Below are 25,925 nucleotides of genomic sequence, written 5' to 3'. Positions count from 1 at the left end.
AGAAAAAGACGCGAAATTCTAATTTTCTATGAGACGATATCCCTTCGCGCCTACATTTTTCAAATTTGCCGCCTTTTTCTACTGACAAGATCTGCTTGACCAACTTTATCAAACTTTCGACCCGATATTATATAGTCTGGCAAACACAACTTGCCAGCCAGTAAGAACCAGGAAATTATAATCATCCCTTTCTTTTGGGTGCTAGTACTAGCCTAAGACAAAGACAGTATGATTGTCTCTATTTTTTAAATGAGACACCCCTGGACCAAATTTAACTTGTTACATTTTAAATGTTGCAATTTTCATAGAAATATTTTTTTCCCATTTACATTTGCCCTCCTGTCAACAGCGGATCCGTGCTTGCTTCCAAACGGGACCGGGGCGTGCCACTCCAGCGCACTGTGTGTACGCAGTGCAGCCGCTGACTTCGCCTGTCTGTGCCCCGACGGACTTACTGCCATCAACACTACTTCCGAACCGGTTAGTTGTCTCGCTCTAACTTTTGATTCAAATATCAACAGCGAATCCGTGCTTGCTTCCGAACGGGACCGGGGCGTGCCACTCCAGCGCCCTGTGTGTACGCAGTGCAGCCGCTGACTTCGCCTGTCTGTGCCCCGACGGACTTACTGCCATCAACACTACCTCCGAACCGGTAAGTAGTCTCGCTCTAACTTTTGATTCAAATATCATTTGAATTGACTTATTTGTTTATGACAAAAATTTCATTTTTGGTACAAGCTTTTATCGCTGACTGCACTTTTTTTACACAGGCAATTAATACTCATCGAGACAATTCTAAAAACCCCGAACACAATTAGGTTTCGTTGTTTTATCACAGAGTTCCTATGGCCACCTCCTGTCTCCATCATCAGATCAGCTCGATGGTACCAGAATATTGCATTGTCATCCGATTTATACATGCATGCAAAATTTCAGCTCAATCGGAAACCGGGAAGTGGATCAAATTTAACTTGCAAGATTTGATTACAGACAGACAATGGTCAGGTGAAACTAAATAAAAGCTTGTAAAAAAGAAAATAATTGAGCTATTATTTTGATTCATTTTTATATGTACTTTCAACAAAAGTTACATTTTTACAAAAAAAAATTCGTCTTCATTTTCATTTCAATTCATTTTTATCGACAATTAAGATTACCGATCTAGAAACTCACTACTTGTTATTAAATTTTGCCATCTCAAATCCGGTTACTTAATATGTTACTTTTTCGTTTCGTACACAGAAGGACCGCGAATGCATCATAACCCCCGCCGCGACCCCCGCCGAGGGTTCCTGCCCTCTCGACTGCGGGCCTGGCTCCTGTGTTGTGTCCCCATCGGGGGCCCCTTACTGCCAATGTGGACCCCTGTTCAGTGGTACACGATGCCAACACTATAGGTGCGGCGCACACTGCAATAGGAGAGGGAAGTGTGTGGTGGAAAAGGACGGAAGCACGCTTAAGGTAAGTACATAATTTTTATACTCTGTGGCAAAAGTACTAAGTTACATTAAAAAATGACACAGACAATGAAAGACACCGCATTTATGAAGAGCCCTAGTTGCAGTTTTAAAAAGAAAGTGCTACTCTGTGGCATCAGTACTGAGTTGCATGCAAAAATTACAAGCCACAGACTACACATACACCGCTTTTATAGTCCGTAGATTCGTAACTGAGCCCGGCGGCTAATCCTATTGTCTACTGTTAAGTAAAACCGCACGTGCTACTTACCTGCAAAAAAAGGTCATACTCATTCTATTTGGCACCTGAGCGCGGGCTAGTCCAACGCTCAAAAAACCAGTGTAGGTGCGCTCTCCGATAACGCGCCTTTGTTACGCAGCTCGATGACACATTTTAGACTGGTCCTGTAGTGTTCGACTCGCCGGCACTCAGTAACCGAATTACGCAGGTTTTTATGCAGGTGGTTGTGGCACGTGGCACGAGCGGTTTTACTTAACAATAGACAATAGGATTAGCTCGGGCTCAGTTACGAATCTACGGACTATATCAGGAGCGCTAGTTGCAGATTAAAAAATAAAATGCTACTCTGTGACTACAGTACTAAGTTGCAAGTCACAGACTACATAGACACCCCATTTGCGAATACCGCTAGTTGCAGGATAAAAAATAAAATGCTACTCTGTGGTAACATTACTGAGTTGCATGCAAAAATTACACAGACTAAAGAAGACACAGCATTTACGAATAGCACTAGTTGCAGTTTATAAATAAAAATGCTACACAAAAATACCAAAAGATCTGCATTTACGAAGAATTGTTAATTTCTTGTCCACAGTGCCAATGCTTCTCTGGGTACACAGGCGACCGTTGTGAATCCGAAGTGATGCCCGCAGTGTCGCCCTGCGCGACATGGCAGTGCGACAACGGCGGGACTTGTCGCGAGACGAGAGGGATAGCACGATGCGTCTGTGCCTCTGGATATACAGGTAACAGGGTCGCCATGTAAGGCTAGTGTGAAACCGAAGTGATGCCCGCAGTGTCGCCCTGCGCGACGTGGCAGTGCGACAACGGCGGGACTTGTCGCGAGACGAGAGGGATAGCACGATGCGTCTGTGCCTCTGGATATACAGGTAACAGGGTCGCCATGTAAGGCTAGTCCGATAGGCTAGGCTAGTTTCGCCACGTTGACTATTATCACCTGACCATTTATTGACATGACATCGCTTGTCCAACAAGCAACCATTGACGCTATGTATACCGTCGTTGCTTATCGACCAAGAAATGTACAGGAAATTGTCAGTATCAGGTACAATTGTCAAGTTATTGGTGATCTGAAAATACTATACCTTCAAATACTCGTACTACCTACATTGCCTACTAGAGTTACTATTAACAAATGTGTTGTTGCAGGGACCCACTGCGAGCGCTGCGATGGCGACATGAACGGGGTCTGTGCCCCCGGTAGCGTCTGCGAGCTGACCCCCGCCGGCCCTAAATGCAGCCCCTACTTGTGTCAGGGGCTCTGCCAGAATCAGGTACGTCTTACAGTGTTAAAGGGGCCCACTGCGACATGGGGGTTTATGCCCTTAAAAAGGACTCTATTCGGGACTTAAAATACTCGGAAGTTTGGCGAAAACGGGTCGCGTTATTCAAATTTAGACTCAAAAGAATGTTCCTACCAACACAATTTTTTTAACATTAGAAAAAGGGGATGTAGACAATTGTGTGTATTTTTGTTGAAGAACGCTAATAAAAACAGCAACTATTACTTATGAAACCAAAGTAATGTCAATTATCATATAACTATGCTATATAATTGTTACATATCGTCGGGTGAGAAGCAAAAGTCACTAACTAACACCATTGAAATTATTGGACAATAAACCGTGTTACAAGTGTAATAAAGTGCATTGTTACTTTAATTTGTTGATAGTACTCAGTGACTTTTGCTTGTCACCCGACAATATTAGCTGAATAGGGATCCTCTCTCGCATAGGCTTATACAGCCACGAACGCAAGTGTCGTCACCAGGATGCTGCTTAAAACATCCGACACAGATGAAAAGGCCTACTATTATTAGCTGCAACTTATTTTTCTAAAGTATTTTTCAATGAAAAGACACGCCAAGATTATTTTACCCTTTTTCTAATGCTAAAAGAAAACTTAATATCGATTAAAGACACAATAGACTCCCCCTTATTCATAAACAAGCTACAAGCCTCAATTAGCTAATAATCGTTTGTCTTTATCTGTCATTTTGACTTATGTATTTGTAAGAAAGGGATAAAACGTAATTTAACTAAATCAGGCCCATAAGGTTTTATAAGGGGGTCTGTACTCAATCTGTGTTCATTACCAGGGCACCTGTGTCGTATCGTCCTCCGGGCGCGTGTCCTGCGCGTGCCCGTCCGAGTGGTCGGGCGCGCGCTGCGAGCGGCGCGCGTGCGTGGACGCCGCGTGCGCCACGCACGGCTCGCACGACACGCACGGCACGCACGCCGCGCATGGCGCCAACGACGTGCAGGATAGGTTCAAGTTCGGCGAGGACGATCACGACTACAAGCCGCATGGAAGTAAGTGTATCTATATTTTAAAAATGGCGCGAATTGTTATATTAAATTTCGTTTTCAGTTCGTAAATACCAAGATTATAGGAACAAAAATGTATAAGTATCTTGCAACAGCCATGACAACTTCTTGCGATTAGGCTACCGAAGGAACCCCAGTCTCTTATGGCGAGCCGTGCTAAAAAGCTAGGACAAATAAAAGGAAGATTGTTATGTTGAGCAGATTAATAAATACATTGGCTATTGTACAGCCGTCATCTGATATATCGGAGCGACCAGGTGATCACAAATATCTGTACATGCCTCTATTGTCAAGGCGTTAGAGCGCGTGTTCAGATATTTTTGAGCACATTGGCAGCTCCGATATATCAGATGGCGACTGTACCGTCACGCTCCGCAATTGTTGCGCCATTTAGAGTCCTAGCTAAATTGGATGTACTTACAATACTTACGCAATGGAATGTCCAATTTAGCTAGAATCCTAAGCGCCACTTGCACCAACCCAATAACCCGGGGTTAACCGGTTAAACCGTTAAGTAATACAATATCAAATTGTACTGGTAACCTTGGTAACTCCGGGTTTAACCAGTTAACCTCGGGTTAGTGAATGAGGCAAGTGGCCCTAAATGGCATAACAATCACGGAACATGACTGTACATATTCACTAGTTCAGACCACATCACAAAAGGTGTCTTCATAAAATAGCTATATAATTTTATACAGTTTTTCAAAGAAAACCGGGCAAGTGCGAGTCGGACTCGCGCACGAAGGGTTCCGTACCATAAAGCAAAAAAAAAAACGGAAAAAATGCAAAAAGAAAACGGTCACCCATCCAAGTACTGACCACACCCGACGTTGCTTAACTTTGGTCAAAAATCACGTTTGTTGTATGGGAGCCCCATTTAAATCTTTATTTTATTCTGTTTTTAGTATTTGTTGTTATAGCGGCAACAGAAATACATCATCTGTGAAAATTTCAACTGTCTAGCTATCACGGTTCGTGAGATACAGCCTGGTGACAGACAGACGGACGGACGGACGGACGGACAGCGAAGTCTTAGTAATAGGGTCCCGTTTTACCCTTTGGGTACGGAACCCTAAAAAACTAACAATAAAATAGTCAATTTACCTTAACTCCGTGCTTTTATGAAGTCACAAGAACTATTTAACTACTCTTGTGGTTTGTTTAACATCGGTCGTCAACTGACGATTATTGGGTGATTCTACATACTCACTAATACTCAGAGTAATCAATTCGCTGTATTGTATAGGTATAGAGATACGAAGCGATATGCGACGAAATTAAAAACACGTTTTAACATTCCTGACATCATACTAAAAACAACCTACGTAATTTAATGTACGTACTGAATTATAAATAATACTCGCCTGTACATTATTAGCTAGGGTTCTAAGTGACAAAAAAAGGTCGAACCTTTTTTTTCTTGATTAAAGCATGAAACTTGGCACAGTTGTTCCTTATATCAAACCAAGCCGATTTCGATCGGTAGCCCGAAGGAGCCCCCCCTCTGGGGCCGGAGAGGGGGGGGGTCAAAGTACCGCTCGCCCGGCTTCATTCTTAAAATTCTAACAGGCCCCGTTTAGCTAATAGGTCATATTTGGTATCAATTTCGGATAAATCAATAACGTAGAATTCATTTCTGGTATAAAAAATTAGCAATTTGTAGAAAAAAATAAAAAAAACTCAAAATATCTAATTTTTCAAGTTTAATTTTTGTTTCTTATTTATTGTCAGAATTAAACTGCCTGGTTTTTCTACATTGAAAAAATATGATGATAAAGCCTATTTAATGCAGATTTTAAAAACATAACTTTTACATATCTTCATTAAGAGGAAATTGCATAAATAAAAACTTATATCGTCTCGCGCCGGTGAATATCTTTTTACCGACATCGGAATCGATATAGACAACATCCGAAGTACACACTCTGGAGACCGATTAAAAGTATTGTTTATTGTTGTAGATAGATAAAGATAGAAAAGCGTACAAATATTTTCTTATGTGTCGTTCAGTGAAAAAAGGGACCTTGGAAAAAATTATCACAGAGCCTCGCGTTTGTATAGAAGCATACTCGTAGGTATTTAGTTAGTGCCAACCACTCCATGGACTCCATGGTCGCTGTTCTCAATAAGGGATATTACTGCAATGTTCTGCCGCCAAAGTGCAGCACTACCGACTCTAGTAAATTCATAAACTAACTTATACATACTGTACCTTAAACTGTTTTTTGACAAGTTTTCACAGACAATAAAATATGACATTGATGCATCAAGGCGGTTTGTTAACCAGGGCCTATCGGTAAAAGCGAAAATCGAAATTAAGTTATCTGCCTCTTTATCGAATATGCAAGAGTGATAGAGGGATTAGACAACGAAACTTCGATTTTCTTGTTTCGCGGCAGACCCCCAGAATGTTAGTGATTGACAGATAGTGGTAGTGGCGCTACCTACGCAGAGTAATATTCCCTATTAATAAGAAGTAAACTATAAGTATTATTTAATCTGCTTACTTATTACATTATACCACACTTTAATGTTGCGTCTTGTGTATTAATGCAATTCCTTCCCCCGACACATGAATGGATACATTTCATAATTCACGTATATATGTCAGTTTCAACCATATTCTGGCCACAGCAGGGTTGTCAGAACAGTTTGGAAACAGTCATCTGCTCCTTGCTTCCATTCCCAAGAAGACGGACTGAGCAAGTTTGACGACGAACTAATGTCTGATCCCAAACACCAACCACACGGTACACTGCGCGTAATGAGGCATTTATACGGCTCCCTTTTGAACAGGTATAACATTATACAACTCTTCATTTCAATATCCCGGTGTAACTTGTCTTCTTCAATATTGCACTTATTACCGAACATATAATATCTCATTTTAGTATTTTAGGGGAATGCTTTTAGCCACCGCTATTGCTCCATCTTGTAAGAGCTTGAATCCTTGTAGTAGCATGGCTGAACTCTGAACAGGTTCCATGTTTCGAACTCACTTTTTCTACCCTTTCAGCTGAATGCTCGAAACAGGGGTAAGACTTCAACTCTTTTAGGGTAAATAAAAGAGTTTATTTAAGTAGCTTACAGAATAGATAATTTTATTGGCTTAAAAATAGAATTCCCTGGCCTATTGTGGATGCAATGGAGTGACATGTGATATAATTGAGTTTTCCACTGTGTCAACGTGAGCCCACAAATCCTGTAGTTGGGGAAATATGCGTACGCATGAATCTAGTCTAGCTGCTATAACTACATCGTCTATGTCTACTGTGCTTATCAATACCTTGCAATGACTGTTTTACAGCATCTGCAACTAGGGCCATCATATGAAATGAATCGGACTCTTCATGGTTCTTGGAGTATTCGGAATCTCACGAGGAACATTACTTATAACATGTTTCTCTACACAATTTCGCGATGGCATAAATAAGGACTTATAACTCTTCGAAGTTTTGTCAACACAGTGTCTCAAAATGATTTACCTAGTGCTAAAGAAATGAGTTTCACTAAAATATCAGTGGTTATAAGTGAAGCTTATCATCATGGTAAATTTAACTCTTATATCTATCGGGCTCTGAAACACCAGGAGTCTTACTCGTATTCCAAGCATTCTCTCGATCGACCTTGTAATACTGTAAGCTCAATAAGACTTGTGATAATAAGACTAGATGATATATATATATGATAATATGTATTTGATAAATACACTCAAAACATCCATAGGTAATTCAGGAACAAGCTTTCACGATAAACACAAATATATGCCTTCTAGGATTTGAACCGGGTTCCCCATTTAATATATGGTGTATAAAAGTGAGATCTAAGCATAGACCCTTTTTAGCTTGGCCGATACAAGGATTCAAGCTCCTACAGGATAGAGCAATATCAGTAAATCTAATAAATAACATTCGCCAAAAGTTTATTATAACTTCATATGATGATATGTGAAATAGCCTTGTAAAGTGAATACCTTACTGATAAAGCCGTTGCTAAATAATAAAAAAAATGCCTGAAATAATTCTTTACTTGAATAGACTATTGAAACAGAAGCAGCCTTATCAGGATAGAATTATATGTTTGGGGCTTGGGGGCAGACGTTAGTTCCTCTTTAAACTTGCTCAGTCTGTCTTCTTGGGAATGGAAGCAAGGAGCAGATGACTGTTTCCAAACTGTTCTGACAACCCTGCTGTGGCCAGAATATGGTTGAAACTGACATATATTATATACGTGAATGATGAAATGTACGCATTCATGTGCCGGGGGAAGGAATTGTTTTTTTAATACACAAGTCGCAAAATTAAAGTGTGGTATAATGTAATAAAAATATTTAATAATACTTACAGTTCTTATTCATTGAGAATAGCGACCATGGAGTCCATGGAGTGGTTTACACTAATTAAATACGAGTATGCTTCTATACAAACGCGAGGCTCTATGATAATTTATTCCTAGGTCCCTTTTTTTACTGAACGACACATAAAAAATAGTATTTGTACACTTTTCTATCTTTATAATAGGATCTATAAAGGATCTACAACAACAAACAATACATTTAATCGGTCTCCAGAGTGTGTACTTCGGATGTTGTCCATAACGATGCCGATGTCGGTAAAAAGATATTCACCGCGCGAGACGATATAAGATTTTTTTATGCAATTTTCTTTTAATAAAGGTAAGGACAAGTTACGTTTTTAAAATCTGCATTAAATAGGCTTTATTGTCATATTTTTTATATGTAGAAAAACCAGGCAGTTTAATTTTGATACTAAATAAAAAATAAATATTACACTTGAAAAATTAGACTTTTTAATTTTTTTTTAATTTTTTTCTACAAATTGCAATTTTTTTATATCAGAAATGAATTCTACGTTATTGATTTATCCGAAATTGATACCAAATATGACCTATTAGCTTAACGGGGCCTGTTAGAATTTTAAGAATGAAGCCGGGCGGAGCGGTACTTTGACCCCCCCTCTCGGGCCCCAGAGGGGGGGCTCCTTCGGGCTACCGATCGAAATCGGCTTTATTTGATATAAGGAACAACTGTGCCAAGTTTCATGCTTTAATCAAGAAAAAAAAGGTGTTTGCACTTAACATCCTCACTATATACATGTATAAGTACATAGAGACAAATGGAAGATAGCTGGTACTTATAGCACAGGTTTATACCTAATTTAAGTATCAACGAAAGATCTTGGACAGAGAATCCTAAGTAATTAAATAAAAATTGGGTTCATTTGTTACCTACCCACCAGGAACCCATTTTTCTCCTATGATAGTTCGTTTTTTTAGCATTAGAAAGAAGCACAAAGAAGGTAAGCGATCTTGACATGTCTTTTAATTGAAAAACGCTTTTTAAAAATCAATAACTATTACTTATGAAAGCAGAAGAATATAAATGATCGTATTAGATTCATAATTGTTACATATTTGTCGTAACTTATTTTTAAAACGTGCTTTTCAATTAAAAGACACATCAAGATTGTTTACCTTTTTTCTAATGCTAAAAAAAACAACTATAGGATCGATAGAGCTCGCAATTCTATGTTGATATAACAAAAAAAAATCCGCACTCCTGGAGTGCCGACAGAAGTGAAAACTTGGACTGTTTTGAGTAAATCCGTGATGTTCGAAAACAAAAATTTGTAGAGTCTGGCTACTGAAATTTTACCTAAGTTATTGGCGGGAAATTCAAAAAATCTCGGGCTGGTCATACTTTGTGTAGTAGGAATTATAGGTTTGATACTAGACAATATTTTGACAAGTAAGGTACCTAAGGAAATAAGTTAAATAAACGTTTACGTGCTCTCAAAGCCAGCTCACATAATTTCTACCACCATTTAAAGTACAATCAATGACAAACACATATGTTTACGTTCCAATATTTAGATTTTATAGATATATTTCAGAACTTTTAGTTTATCCGTTTCTTTATACACTTGTCCTGTTTCTGAGATTCAGGCATTAATAAATTCACGTACTTAATCAAAGTAATAGGCAAATGTTAGAACTAGTATTTAAAGTATCAAAATATTTATAGAGCACCAACCTCATAATTTGTTTACATTTGGTTAGGAGTTGTAAACATTGCAGTTTTTCGTTATACAACGCTACACGTCGACTTCGCACATTGTCGTAATTATTTACGTGTTTAAATAATAGTTTGCGAACCTCACTCAGTATAGAAATTATTAATATTATTTAAAATAGACCCCTTAAATCCAGCAAACAATTTGAATGAATGACATAAATTGACAACTGACTTTTAGCTTTTTTTAAAATCATAGACAATTGGTGATACAACAACGAAATATCTGTCAACAATTTTTGGCTAGCCAGACTCTATGTGACTGTAAACTTCCTATTATGATATGACTTTGTCTTAAGTGACGTCCGTGATATTCGAAAACAAAAAGTCGTATGTGAATATCAGCCTTCGTGAATTGTGCGTCGGTAACTGTGACGCGAGATCAATGGCTTTTTTCCCATTCAAAAGATTCTCAACGCGCCTAAAGAAGTTTTCGCTTGTTGTTGTGTACAACTTTACACATAAAATTGTCCAACAATGTTAAGATGATATTTGATATTTATTGAAATCAAATTTTACAGCATTACAGCTAACACCAATGCACTGTAAAATTAAGTAATAATAAATCGATTAATAAGCTGCCTATTGCATGTATGATAAACAAAATAAAAGTCTGTAGATGTACCCACTCAAAAACACACGGAACTTATTACGTATGTTCAAGGAAAAGGCCAATTGCGTGTAACAAAAAACCTGCGGCTTTGGGGATTCCGACGCACGTCGCGTCACGAGTATTACATTACGGATGACAGGTTTATTGACCTTGTTAGACGATATGTACATACTAACCTCTGCCCGCGATATCGTCTGTGTTGTAGTTAAATCATAACAATAAATTAAATTGGAATGTTAGTGAGAATATATCTAACACATATTAAGAAGGAGAAGGAAAAAATAAATTTATTCAGGACGCTCACATTATTGATTCAAACTAATACAACACTTTTATTAGTATAAAACAGAGGTCTCCAAACTTTTTTACCTGAGAGCCATATTGCGCCTCAGAAACTTTGGCGCGGGCCACCGTCGGCACCGACGCCGACGGGGGGTGTATCTGGTTGCTGCTGTTGGGGCTTGAACCCCTGGAGCCTGGCTCCCGCGGTTCGGATTGGAACGCTGTCGGCGGGCCGGATTGGAGCGCTTCGCGGTCTGGATATGGCCCGCGGGCCGGGGTTTGGAGAGCCTAAACATAAACGTCACTGAAAGGGTCTCCCCTCAGCTTGATGTCAAGTTACCTTTCAGGTATCTGACGCTAGTCTTCCGTGGAGCTCTGTCCAAGCGATCGCGTCAGCATGTAAACTTAACTAACATTGGTTAAACTAAACTAAAACTATTAAGCCCTATGTGTCACTAAAAATCAGGATTCTGCTATAGCTTTAGCCAGCATAAAATTACATAAGGTTGTAAATACCCTGAATCGCATCGAGAAAAGGGATTCTGTTTTAGGAATATTTTCAATTTATCCATGTTATGTAGGTTTGGCTTACAGTTTACAATATCTACTACTATAATAGTCTACTACTATAATACTATAATAGTCTGGTACGTCTTTAAATTTCTTCGTGGATGAATTCAGGCTTCTATAGCTAATGGAGCATTCCACGGGCTGTCCCGTACAAACGCATTTTATTTCCTGTGTTGCGACTTTTTTCTCGGCATTTAAAGCAGGCAATGATTTTTCTGTGCATATTTTTGACCATTTGTCATAGAAAAGGAACCTCTTATACCTTTAAATCTTCAGAAATTTCGCGTTTGTACGGGACAACGGTAGACAATTTCATGGAATGTTCCTAATACCGAGCTACCAAAATCTAAATACACCTACAAACATTCTTACAACCTTTCCCATTCGTAATATACATGAGTATGATTTGGATAGATATTTATTAACTCGCTGGTAATACAGCGTCTGGACAGGTAAAATATGTGGTATTTAAATGAGACTTCAAAAAACTACACTAGCCGCCAAAGAAATAGTAGATTTTAATCCGAATCAAAATTATAGTATGCAATTAATTTAAGAACAACTCCGCTTCATTCACAGTAAATAAATCATAGGTGCCTTAACCGGGTCGAATTTATTAGTAGGTATTAAATTAATTTTAGCTTCTGTTAGTTCAATAACCTCAAAATTAACAGCTTTATGTACTTACATAAGTATTTAGAGTTCTTGTTTTGTGCTTATTTAGACATACACAGGGGTGGTTCTTAACCGTAAGTCACCACCACATTTGGGCTCAACCCACGAAAAAATATGACGGTCTCTGAGAAATTTGTTCGGCCGAAATGTATAACGCTTTGCTCTTTTTTCCTGTAGTAAAAATTGTCCAGAATTACTTATATAATTTATTTCATCGCTTAGAATTACCTACTTGCGTTGTCGCTCGCGTGGGACAACGCAAGTCGTGCTATGCGGTCTGATTGAAAAAGTCACTATGATTTGCATAAATCTTAGAGTCACACTTAGACAGGCGTGGCTCACTCCGCGATTTCGTCGCTTTGCAACAAGTAGCTACAAGTACATCCGTCCCACACCAAATTTAGTGGTTAGCCATAAGCAGCGCGTGGCGCTGTCGTCATCTAACGGCCATATCTGTCCTAATCGTAACAGACGCGTTTTGTTAGAGAGTGAATCTTCCGTACCTAGTACTATTATTTATTCTGTGACTTAGAACAAAACTCGTCCCTTGAGTAACGCTAGTGACGTAAAACTGTAACATCCGTTAGGAACCGGTCGCGAAGGTTGTGTTAGCGACGATCTACCCTTGAACTGTACTGTCATCATCATGACTTATGTAATTAACTGGCCAATTCTAACGTTAACTTACATCATAAAGATATTCGAATCATGGTATTTAGTCATCGAGCGTCTCGCTCGCGCCAATACATGTACGGACAAGTACGAGTGAAATGCATGATAACATTAATTACGTACATATAGCCTAGTTATATTTACATTAGTTACACCTCGACACAAGTAATTACATTCTGATTAATTTAGATAAGACTACTAATGAACACTTGGAATTTAATTAGTCGTTGTTCTACTTATCTAATATGTACAATCTCTTCTATGAACGGTATATATATATTTATTTTTAATGGTCAAAACAATTACTTTAGAACATTTAAAGTCAATTCTTAGAATGTGAGGATTTTTGTCGAAATATAACTTACATTTCACCGATCTGTTTGAAAATCTGTGCATGCGGCGAATTGACATTTAACTTTTATTTCTTCAACCGTACTATGAAATATGTATAATACTTTAAACTCTCGCGTTTTGTACACATATTTCATTACGCAAACGGGTCTACCGCGATATAATTTCATTGTTTTTACCTTAAATTCTGACGTTCCAGCTCTGTGTCTGTGTGTGTGTGTGTCAGAATATAAGGTAAAAACAATACAATTATATCGCCGTAGACCCGTTTGTGTAATTAAATATGCGCATGAAATGTTCTAAGGTGATTTAAAAATAGATCGGTCGATTTGACAATAGAGATTCGCTATATTAATATTTCAACCTTTATCAAGTTAAGCGGGTTCAACTTTGAGCAGGTTTCGCAAGTTTAGATGAGAAATCACCGTGCAGTTGAGGAAAATACTGCAATGATGTTTAATATATCGGACCGAAGGTTTCCGAGCTGGGAAGTCCAAAGGCTTGCTAATAGGCTTGCAAACAGTAGCTATAATTGTAAATATTATTTAAAAATCTAAAGTATAATCATAAAATATACCTAATTATTGTTCTAACCTAGATGATCCACGGATAGTTCGACATTGTTAATCTGTTTAAAGTTCTTTAGAAGTTATATAATTCGATTTTCAATGACGTAGTACGGGAGTCGGCAACCCGAGGTTTCTTACCAAAAAAATGCTCTTACATTAAATTTTTTCTAAGTATGCGAAGGCTCGATTCCATAGGTTTCAACGTTTCTAATTGGCGTTCCTACTATTCGAGTATTCTTTGTGCACCGCTATCTCGCTTATACTATACTTACTCACCCTTAGAAGTTTTCAAAGACGTAACGTATAGTGTGGTATTTAGCCTTCTAATTACTGACAATTTTTTATCGGCTGTAACTGAATTCTTTATCACACAACCTCGAGAAAATCATAATGATTGGCCGTGTCGAGGGAACAAGAAGTAGAGGCAGAGCTCCAACTCGCTGGACGGATCCACTCCTGGAGGCAATTAATAGTGGCACACAGTCCGCACTTCTTCAGGCTCAGAACAGAGCAGCCTGGAGGCTTCTTATAGACAGAGCTACTTATGGTGGTCACGACCCTCAGCTGTGAGGATAACGACGAAGAAGAAGAAGAATTCTTTATAAAATATCGATGAAAATTTTTATTATTATTTTCGTGCGTATTTCAGCATTAATAAGTATTAACACGTGTTTATTATTTGCCTATAAGGAAATCAAATACTTTACCACCGCATAACCTTGTGGCTGCATAAAATGCACATCGCAACATCGCGGCGAGTTTCAAAAGTCACATCATATCTTGTAATCCAATAGACTAGGAATCCTCTAGACCGAGTTTAGAGCAATTATTTCATGCAACCGATGATGCCAAAAATGCGGGGGTGCGCGGGACGAGGTGAGCGAAGTCCCGTGTCGTGATTGGTCCGTTCAAAGACACGGACGTCACACAAAGACACTTTCGACTCGAACATGGAGTAAAATTACCGTATGCGTGGCAGAGGGGGCAGCGCGACTATGCTCAGTCTGGTGGATGTTTTGTCTGTGTGTAATCCAAGGATACATTAGTCTATTAGTCAGTTCAAGCGATATTAGTTCTAATAACTAGACATTTATGTTTTAAAATCGCTTAAAGTTTAGACACAACTTCGGCCAGGAGGCATAAGAATCGTAAGTTTGATTTCTACAAAATAGATATAAGATCTTTTATAATAAACCAGATGTCAGATTAGATTTAACATTTATATGACACTACACTGGTCAGGCGTCCTTGGAAAACAAATGTCATTCTTACCTAGTATGAGGTATTTAGACATAAATGCTTTGTTTATCAGTTTTTGGGATTTCTTAACTAGTACAGTTGCAATCAGATATATCGGAGCGGCAGAGGTGCTCAAAAATATATGAACACTAACGCCTTGACAATTAAATAGAGGCTTGTTCTATTTGTGGGCGACTGCACCTAACCCTTTTAGGCCCACTTGCACCATCCCACTAACCCGGGGTTAAGCGGTTTAACTGTCAACCCAGTGTCTAATTGTACTGGTAACCATGTTAACTCCAGGTTTAACCGGTTAACCCCGGGTTAGTGGAATGGTGCAAGTGGGCCTTATAGTGTCGCATATCCATCTGTCTGTTTTCCGTTCCGTCCTCGTTAGTACCTACTAGAAAACTGCAATTTTTATATCAATCACACCGACAAAGTGGTAGGTAAAATGATCTTTTTTTTATTCAGGGTTTTATGTATTAGGGTTTTAGGTTTTTTGTATCACGTTGGTGGCGTTTGTGGACATTGCAGTTGGCGTGCAGTTCCCATACAAGTTGCAGTCGGGTTGCAGTCCGTATGTACCGGCCCTCAGCCAACGGACGCTTGAAATTCTGGTAGTTGGTATCGTGCTTGTATGCACGTTTGCACTTCAAAACCCACTCCTTTTTGGAGAAACGCATAACTCGTTTATTTAGGGTTCCGTACCCAAAGGGTAAAAACGGGACCCTATTACTAAGACTCCCCTGTCTGTCTGTCACCAGGCTGTATCTAATGAACCGTAACAGCTAGACAGTTGAAAATTTCACAGATGATGTATTTATGTTGCCGCTGTAACAACAAATACTTAAAGTACGGAATCATCGGTGAGCGAGTGCTCGTACTTGTCCAGTTTTATTTTCGCAAAACACCGCACATTGGCCATAAATAACTATACTTTAACTGACCGGCACCGTTGATATTGGCGAGATAAATCACACAGTCAGTCCGCGTCTTTACTCATGCGCACGTGCATACGAGAATAAAGAAAAATACGCGCGAAAATGTATTCAAAGTTTTTTTTTACGTATGTATAGTGGTTACCGATGGCATCCGCTAGTGTTTGACCAAATGCTATTCAAATAAAAATTGATTCGCCCAGTGAAATAAAAAGAATACATTCATTGTTATTTGAAACAAAAAAATAATTTATTGACCCAAAAAAAAACATCATTGTTATTTGAAACAAAAAAATAATTTATTGACCCAAAAAAAAACAACATAATAATAACAGCCAGGTATTGTTATTTGTAACTTATTGTGTATTCTGTCCCACTATTGGGCAAAGGTCTCATTTTCTCCACGGATTGAGTCCACTGCTGTATATCGTAATTTCTGTAAAGTGGTAGTTCATTTTTCCCACGCAATAGTGTTAAATGTCTAGCTTGTTTTTTTTAATTTGACCATGACCAAGGATATTTATTGAACTTTATTTTTTTTTATGTTCGAGTTTATATAATTATATAACAAGTGTGTGATAAATGAGAAACAAGGAAAATACTTCAATGACTTCCGTCGTCTGTCAATAAAATCTTTCTGTTTACATAAAATGTTGACTGTGAAGTGCTGAGTCAGTATACAGGGTGGAATAGTCATCAGTGTTGTGTTGTGTTGTGTAGTGTTGTGTTATACTCGTAAACCATGGGTGGATATAGAAGACGGCGGGAAAAGGGTTAGTGTATTTTAAGTAGTTTTAATAAAAGGTTGGACCAATCGTCTTAATTATATTACATTTAACATAGATTAATATACACGGTGTTTTTTTAACTCCGTACCATCGAACTCGCGCTCGAAGGTTTCCGTACCATTACGCAAAAAGCTGAAAATAATCACGTTTGTTGTATGGGAGCCCCATTCAAATATTTATTATATTCCGTTTTTAGTATTTGTTGTTATAGCGGCAACAGGAATACATAATCAGTGAAAATTTCAACTGCCTAGCTATCCCGGTTCCTGCGATGCAGCCTGGTGATAGACAGACAGACAGACGGACAGCGGAGTTTTAGTAATAGGGTCCCGTTTTTACCCTTTGGGTACGAACCCTAAAAAAGAATAGAGAGAGATTTCTATCCAGCAAATTTTATCAATAAATAAAAATACAAAAAACTACAAACTTATTAATAATGTTATAAGTGTTAGATTCCTCCTAAAACTCATAAAATCAAATTGTAAAATTAAAAGTAGTTCAGTTTTTACCAGAAAATGGCGGTAGGGTGGGCAGGCGGCCATTAGACGACCGGAGCTGAACTCATGAGTCGAGACGGTTGATATTTTAAAGAAAAATTAATGTATCAGTATAATGAAAATACAAATCACTGTTTTTAAAAGGATGCTGTCTTATTTAACCAAGGACAGTTAATATAAGGTAACTTCACGCGGGCGGGGGCAGTATTCACTCTGGGTACTCCTTATATTACATGAAAGAAATTGTCTCGTAGTACCCTACGTGTTGGCACCGGCTTCACGCAGGCCTCCTAAATGGCCGGTATGCTTATGCCTAATGGTAATACAAACAAGAACAATATAAAAACATATAATTATTCACCATCTCCTAACCTCATCATTGTAATGATGTAATAACAATAAATTTTATAATATTTAGCAATACTGAACATCAATTCTTAAAAGGTCAGCAATGTTTTACTATTCATTCAAATTATAGCAAAATTTGTTTCAATAGACCATAAACTAGATATGTTAATACATGCATAATTAACGTAAGCCCAAAGTGTCCTAAGTACACTTGAATGTGTATGCCATAATAAGTCGTAAGCAGTTATAAATAAGAAGCATAATAGCGTGGAACGAAAATTGACTTGTGGCATAAAAATATTGTGCCACAAGTTAACATTTACACAGGTCATGACTACATCGGTATAAAGCTGGTATTTTTGCACTTTTCGTTTCGTGCATTTTAAAGTTTATCCTTGTATATTAAGGTCCAGTCAGTTCAGCCAGCAGTTTTTGAGAAATCGTAGCGATTTTTTTAGATCAGAATACGGTTGCCAAAAATTTAATTAGCAATCTTAAAGCCTTTCTCTAGTGACTTATGGCTATTCGCAACCTGATTTCTTGGCTTTCGTTCGATAGAAAAAATCACTAACATCGGTCTAAAACGCACCTTAAAAATTTATTGGTACCTAACATTTTTTGCACAAAAACTAAAAATTGCGCTATTTTATTTTTGAACCCAAGGGACCTTAACCCCTTCGTGTGAGGTTATGGGGTGAAATGGAAATAGACATATTATATTATTGTAATTTATTAAAGTAATAATAACTAATATAACTCTTACCTTTTCAGGCATTTAAACATTACATAACTAACTCCTACTAACAAAACAATTCAAATTAACAACTATATTAATTTAAATGTACAATTAATCCATTGAATTTAATAAATGTAAATTGTCAATTTAGTAATTTTTATTTATTATACAACGAATGTCCCACTTATGGGATGACGTTGTCCAAAAATACGTGAATTTCTTCACGATGTTTTCCTACAGTACCGACATCGCTCGAATTACTTAGGGAATCTACGGCGACACATCGTTCGCGTGTTCTAGCATATCGCGCCGACGGCACAGCGCCATCTCTCGGCGAATTGGGTAAACTGTCAGCTCAATAGAGCCGCGAGTCAGTTATAAAATTAATAACAACGAAATTTAAGAAAGAACGTAAGAATGTAATATTTGATTAAGTGAACAAAAATAAAACCGGCCAAGTGCGAGTCGAACTCGCGAACGAAGGGTTCCGTACCATTACGCAATAATCGGCAGAAAATTACATTACATACACAGCCCCACTTAATTTTTTTTTTCTGTTTTTAGTATTTGTTGTTATATATCGGTTTAAAGATTCTTTATTCTCATAACAATTTGTACAATTCACTTAAAATGAGAACTTACATATATACATTTTATTTACATATTTTATGTCACTAAAGGACCCACAGACATTGCATATATAGCGGCAACAGAAATACGTCATACATACGGTTCATGAGATACATCCTAGTGACAAACAGATGGACAGACGGACAGCGGAGTCTTAGTAATTATTTTAACCTTTTTTTACCCTTTGGGTACGGAATGGAAAAATAAAATAATATAAATGAAGAATGTCCCTATAATATTTGTTTTATTTACTTATTTCACGGGAAATAGGCGTGATTATATGTATGTATGTATGTATTTATAAATAAAGTTTTATTTTAAACACGTACAATTGTACACCCATATCAAAATACAATTTTAAAGTTATTTATTAAATTATGATAAATACATATTTAATGAGTCCTTGAGTTCATTAACGACAAATTGATTGTCTCTGCAACGGCGTCTGAATGGCGGTTTCCCGGCTTGTATCGCAATGATAAACAAATCATTATTTAATACGTCGCTATAATACCTGTGCACCTTCGAGCAACACGGAAGGGAGGCGGCATTCGCACTATTTCCCCTCTGCCGAGGTACAAGATTAGCGCGTCAATCTAATCTAGCGCGGGTAATAAAACTAGTTGCACTTGGATTTTTCACTAGACCGAGTCCAGACGCGCGCGTGAAGACTGCTGCACAAAAATGCCTGTTTGCTCGGTTTTTTGTTATAAAAAGAGGTCGGGGACATCAAATTTACAACAAGAAAGTGTTACATTTCACCTGTAATAATATTTTTTTTTACATATCATACGTTAAATTACATTTAAATACAATTATTAAATTTTAGTCTCAAGTAATTGTTGGATTTATCGATTTTGCTCGCTCAGTACAAATTGCGGATCGGTCGAGCGACAAATCCGACTTCTCATCTCTCAGAATACAATGACGTACTTCAACGAAATTGTGTTATTGTGCGTGTTGTGACACTAGTCACTCGTCCGTACACAAAAAGAGATCGAGGTTTGCAAGATTTGTCTTTGACGTGCGTCATTTTCTATGTATTTGTGTCGTCATTATACATTGGATTTTGTATGTAAGTGTGTGAGAAGTGCGTCTGTGTGCACCTTTTCCCCCGCGAAAAATGGCAGAAAGATTTGTACGGTGAGATATCTCTTGGGCCCCTCCCTTCCGACGTGTCGGAAGCCGGTGTTGCTCGAAGCTGTGCACACTGGATGCGCGTGCGTGCACATGCACGTGCGCGTTGTAATATAAATAAAATAAAAAAGCCTTTTATTGTTTGTATATTTTTTTACAAAAGAAGTATTGTAGTAGTGCAAGTGCTTACAATTTAAAATCTAGGTATTTATATACATATATAGGTGTATGGATGTGAATCTAAGTTTAACGAAAAACATCCCCTTCAAAGGAAAAAAAATGAATTGACTAAACTTTTGTACTTTTTCTCAGAACATCCGAAGTCCCCATTCTGCAGTCACGGCGACTGCGAGAACGGCGGGCGCTGCACGGCCACGTCGGCGGGCAGCCGCTGCGAGTGCAAGGGGGCCTACGGGGGGCCCTTCTGCGGCCACTATGTGGGCCACGGACACGCGTGCACCACGGCCAACTGTAGGCCGCCGTCGCTCTGCGTGTGGACCCCTGTCGGTGAGTGTTTGTATAGCCACGTCGGTGCAAGGGGCCTACGGGGGGCCCTTCTGCGGCCACTATGTGGGCCACGGACACGCGTGCACCACGGCCAACTGTAGGCCGCCGTCGCTCTGCGTGTGGACCCCTGTCGGTGAGTGATTGTATAACCACGTCGGTGCAAGGGGCCTACGGGGGGCCCTTCTGTGGGCACTACGTGGGCCACAAGGCATGCGTTTACCGCTGCTAACAGTCTACCGCCATTACTACCTGTAGACAACATTTGAGACGGTTCGTGGTGTGAATGCATACGCGGAACTATTCTGTGAGTTTTATGTACCTGTGGGAGTTTTGTGTAGGTAGGTCGCGAGTATTTCTACCTTTAATCGATTGTTTTTTTTTAAGCTGTATCTTTTACCGAGGTGTGCCAATAAAGAGTAGTCTATCTATCTATGTATCAGCACTTGCATCGGAATCGCGCCACGGCGGTGGACTAACGTAACTATTTTCTCGCTTCAGAAAATCTATTTCTTTACCAGATTCATGTATCAGGCTATACAACATTCTAAGCCCCAACTTTGCTTCACAGACGACCCAATGCTGCCGGGGCAAGCGTTCTGCGCCTGCATAGAGGGCGCCAGCTGCACCCCGCCGCACGACCGTATAGCGGAGGCGGCGCCCAGCTCGGGAGGCGCCTGGGCCGGCGCCGGGGCCGCGGTGCTGCTGCTGCTGGTCGCCGTGGGAGCAGCGACTTACGTGCTGCACAGGAGGAGACAGTGAGTTACTTTTAGATGGATTTTTTAGGGTTCCGTACCCAAAGGGTAAAACGGGACCCTATTACTAAGACTTCGCCGTCCGTCCGTCCGTCCGTCTGTCTGTCACCAGGCTGTATCTCACGAATCGTGATAGCTAGACAGTTGAAATTTTCACAGATGATGTATTTCTGTTGCCGCTATAACAACAAATACTAAAAACAGAATAAAATAAAGGTTTAAGTGGGGCTCCCATACAACAAACGTGATTTTTGACCAAATTAAGCAACGTCGGGAGTGGTCAGTACTTGGATGGGTGACCGTTTTTTTTGCTTTTTTTTTTGTTTTTTTTTTGCATTATGGTACGGAACCCTTCGTGCGCGAGTCCGACTCGCACTTGCCCGGTTTTTATATGTATATTCCAAATGCTAAACAGTTTACTATTAGCCAACCCAATTATCGGGTCTTTAATTCCATCGTCTCCAAAATGTAACTTATCCCCCACGTTGCACAATGTACATCATCATCATCATATCATATGTCATTTGCCATATCTATCTAATATAACTATTCATCTCGTTTCAGTGGAGCGTTCGTGCACGCGCGCCTGGCGGATAACGTCGAGATCAGTAACCCTATGTATTTAGCGGACGATGAACCACCGAGAAGAGACCTGCTACCACCACCTAGAGAGGTATAGTATGCCACTTCAAACTCTCGCGTTTTGTACACACATTTAATTACACAAACGGGTCTACCGCGAATTATATCGCGGTAAAGCCGATTGTGTAATTAAACAGGTATAATATGTTTATTATGAATTTACGACGGCTGCGTTTGATGGAATGTCAAGTGTTGAAATCTTAGAGGATTTAGTAACTGGAGACGCCTTTGCTGTCATTTTCTGTATAAAACAGGGATTTTTGCGGGGGCGGGGACGTCAAATGTATAGCCATTTCTACATGATTTATACGTAACGTACAAATAACAATGTCAGATAAACGTCAGTCCATACAAAAGTTTGCACAATTGTGCAAGGTTTTCGGCAGAGGGGTAAGCTCTTAAAGGCGACTCCGGTTATTTAATGACTACTTCCACTACTTGACGTTAGATGTCGACTACGAAATAAGGGGTCATCCATTAATTACATCACACGTTTAGGGGGGGAGGAGGGGGTCAAGAAAATGTGACATATTGTGACATGGGGGAGGGGGAAGACACAAACTTTGTGACATCACTTTAACTTCATCAGTAACCGAAAATTTATTTAAATTATTTTGTTCGCTGTACATTTAAATATCAAGTTTTTAAAACGATAATCGTATTTATTCGTTTAATTTTCTTTCCTAAGCAGTTTTGGGTTATAAAATTACTAATATTTATATCGTCAACAATATTTTGATAACATATTAATAATACTAAGGTACTTACTTAATTCGATTTGACGATTTCGTAGAAAAAATGTGACACCACACTAGGGGGGAGTGGTTTGCCGAATGTAACCAAGTGTGACAAGGAGGGGGGGAGGGGTCAAAAAACCTAGAAAATCATGTGACGTAATTAATGGATGACCCCTAATTCGCGTTTTGGTAAGAAAACTGATGTATGGAGTTACCACTCTTTCCTTACTTATATTATTCTATGCTCTTAAATGAATGCAACAATAGTTGCCGTAAGCTGAAAAAGCGCTGGTGGCCTAGCGGTAAGAGCGTGCGACTTTCAATCCGGAGGTCGCGGGTTCAAACCCCGGCTCGTACCAATGAGTTTTACGAAACTTATGTGCGAAACATTCTAAATATCAAATTCACGTTGCTTTTCGGTGAAGGAAAACACCGTGAGGAAACCGCACTCCCAGTCAGGCCTAGTTTCCCATCTCGGTTGGAAGGTCAGATGGCAGTCGCTTTCGTAAAAACTAGTGCCTAAGTCACATCATGGGATTAGTTGTCAAGCGGACCCCAGGTTCCCATGAGCCGTGGCAAATTGCCGGGATAACGCGAGGAAGAAAAGTTGCTGAAAGCTGATATATAAATATTTATCTTTATTTTTTGTTTGATGACCGGTCTGGCCTAGTGGGTAGTGACCCTGCCTATGAAGCCGATGGTCCCGGGTTCGAATCCTGGTAAGGGCATTTATTTGTATGATGATACAGATATTTGTTCCTGAGTCATGGGTGTTTTCTATGTATTTAAGTATTTGTATATTATATATATCGTTGTCTGAGTACCCACAACACAAGCCTTCTTGAGCTTACTGTGGGACTTAGTCAATCTGTGTAAGAATGTCCTATAATATTTATTTATTTATTAATGTTTCCAGAACGGCGGCAACCACTTCGCCAACCCCGTGTACGAGAGTATGTACGCGCCGAGCGTGCCGCAGCCCGAGGAGCAGAACTTACTGGCCGACGCGTCTGACAGCTCGCCCGCGGAACGGGCCGCGCTCTTATAAACTAGTTCACACTCTGACAGACATATATGTCTGTGGAAAACACGGATTTAAAAAAATGTTGGCGTTAATTTAAGATCCCATGTAATATTTTAATTTCGAGATCTTTATTGACAGTTGAAGTTATGGGTGGTGAGGTTTGTTTTATGGCAATCCTGAAAAGTTACGCGTTTTTGAGAAAAATCATATTATGAGTAACGAAAATACGGACTAACAATACATTGACTTTTAAGTTACTTTATGGGAAACAATATAGACCCGTAGGCCCGAGATCCCATGTACCATTTTAATTTCGAGGTTTAAACTGACAAAATTCTTGAAGACTTGAATATTGGCGTAGGTATGTGTTTAGCGTACAGTCAACGAATTTTGAAAGATAAACAAATTGATACGTTGGCCTAATATTATAACGGGTTGACTGTACCTCAACCTGAAGAGTGTAACTTATTATTATTAGATCAACGCTCCACCTTTTACAGATGTCGTGCGTAATTATTTTCCATCGTATTTTCACGGAAACGTACGAACGTGTCTTGCTATTTCAGTCAGTCTCTGTACAAAAAATACTCGGGTTGATTGAAGTAGCATGACAAATACGAACGTTTCCGAGAAAATACGATGGAAAACAATTATGCACTACAACTGTACACTAGGTATTGTAACTTCTGCCGAACGAAACGCGGTCTTGTGGCCGTGCTAGTGAATATATTCTATACTCTACCTTTTCCAACATTTTGGACGCAAACCAAAGTTTGTGGATTGTGTAATATGACCAAATAGAGAATTTTAGATAAAAAAAATGTAGCATTTTCACCCACTATGTTCGTTTTTTTTAGCATTAGAAAGAACTTCGCAGAAGTAAGCTTGTGGTTCCAAATCCGGCACTTTTAGCGGTAATAATTTGAAGTAAATTATATGTATTGACCATGCTACATTAGATAATTCAATAATTATTAACGATTAAAGAGTCTGATAAAAACTGTACGCTTACTTCTGTGGAGTTCTTTCTAATGCTAAAAAAAACGAACTATAATAGTATGCACACGAATACTTTTAAGCAATCTCACTGGAATGCATAAAAAATATGATAGTAGTGATACCAGATTTTCACTTAGATTCCCATCGTCTAATATTGTCAAAACTACATTATCCAAATTAAATTAGTTCCTTGAATAATTTTAATTAAGTAATTCGGTATTTTGTGTATCTTAAAGGTATTGTTTAGGCAAGGAAATCAATTTTGTATGTATTATTGTGAAATCCTGGTTAGTGAGGTAATTAAGTTAATGCATAGACGAAGGCCAATTCGAACGTACACGCTCGTACTTGTCCGTACATGTATTGACTCGGGCGAGACACAATTGACGCAATATAATTCATTCATTTAATTTCATTTATTTCTATAACAATAATACATTGTGTTATAACTAAAATCAAATATGATTCTGATGTTATTGTACGGTCGAAATGGCCTGTATGAAATAGTGAGACGCGTAAAATAGTGAAAAATTTTGTGCATAATTATTTTCCATCGTATTTTCACGAAAAAGTTCGAACGAGTCTTACTATTTCAGTCAATCTCGGTACAAAAAACTCAGGTTGACTGAAGTAGCATGACAAATACGAACGTTTCCGAGAAAATACGATGGAAAACAATTATGCATTCCATCTCTAGCCGCATTTTTTACACCTAACTAAATATCACTTTACAGTGCCATACATTTTTGTGGTAAATATATTGTCAATGTATTTACCATAAAGGCTTGGCCACATACAGAGCGCGACGCAGCGCCGCGTCCGCGCCGCGTCCACGCCGCGCGACCGCGGCACATGCTAACAGGTTACCGACGTCAAACAGACTGCGTCCCGCCGGTATCACGCCCCGCTTCTGTCGCGCCCCGCGCCGCGCGGCCCCTTGCGTCCGCGCGGCGCGTGCGCAGCGCTGCGCCGAGCGAACGCGGCGGCCCGCCGCGTCGCGCAAGGTCACATCAGTAGGATCGGACGTTAGGCAGCGAGCGGTGCGCCGCGTTCCCGCGCGGCCGCGCCGCGTTCAC

The 25,925-nt window shown here is 39.2% G+C and overlaps 1 protein-coding gene across 1 annotated transcript in view; it reads left to right on the top strand.

Annotated features, from left to right (window-relative positions):
- Positions 1-25,625, top strand: part of LOC134674191 (prolow-density lipoprotein receptor-related protein 1) — a 154,348-nt gene extending 128,723 nt beyond the window's left edge. The window contains exons 85-95 of the mRNA XM_063532248.1: positions 350-487; positions 522-652; positions 1,243-1,461; positions 2,294-2,444; positions 2,475-2,588; positions 2,869-2,993; positions 3,818-4,031; positions 20,501-20,695; positions 21,264-21,450; positions 22,012-22,120; positions 23,743-25,625. Coding sequence (XP_063388318.1) covers positions 350-487; positions 522-652; positions 1,243-1,461; positions 2,294-2,444; positions 2,475-2,588; positions 2,869-2,993; positions 3,818-4,031; positions 20,501-20,695; positions 21,264-21,450; positions 22,012-22,120; positions 23,743-23,874 — 1,715 coding nt within the window. The 3' untranslated portion in view covers positions 23,875-25,625. The remainder of the gene's footprint in view (positions 1-349; positions 488-521; positions 653-1,242; positions 1,462-2,293; positions 2,445-2,474; positions 2,589-2,868; positions 2,994-3,817; positions 4,032-20,500; positions 20,696-21,263; positions 21,451-22,011; positions 22,121-23,742) is intronic.
- Positions 25,626-25,925: the final 300 nt, after the last annotated feature.

This window comes from Cydia fagiglandana, chromosome 19, assembly GCF_963556715.1.
Source record: "Cydia fagiglandana chromosome 19, ilCydFagi1.1, whole genome shotgun sequence".
In the NCBI taxonomy this organism is placed as follows: domain Eukaryota; kingdom Metazoa; phylum Arthropoda; class Insecta; order Lepidoptera; family Tortricidae; genus Cydia; species Cydia fagiglandana.
Note: the sequence above shows the minus strand (reverse complement) of the source record. Positions and strands in the feature narration are given on the sequence as shown.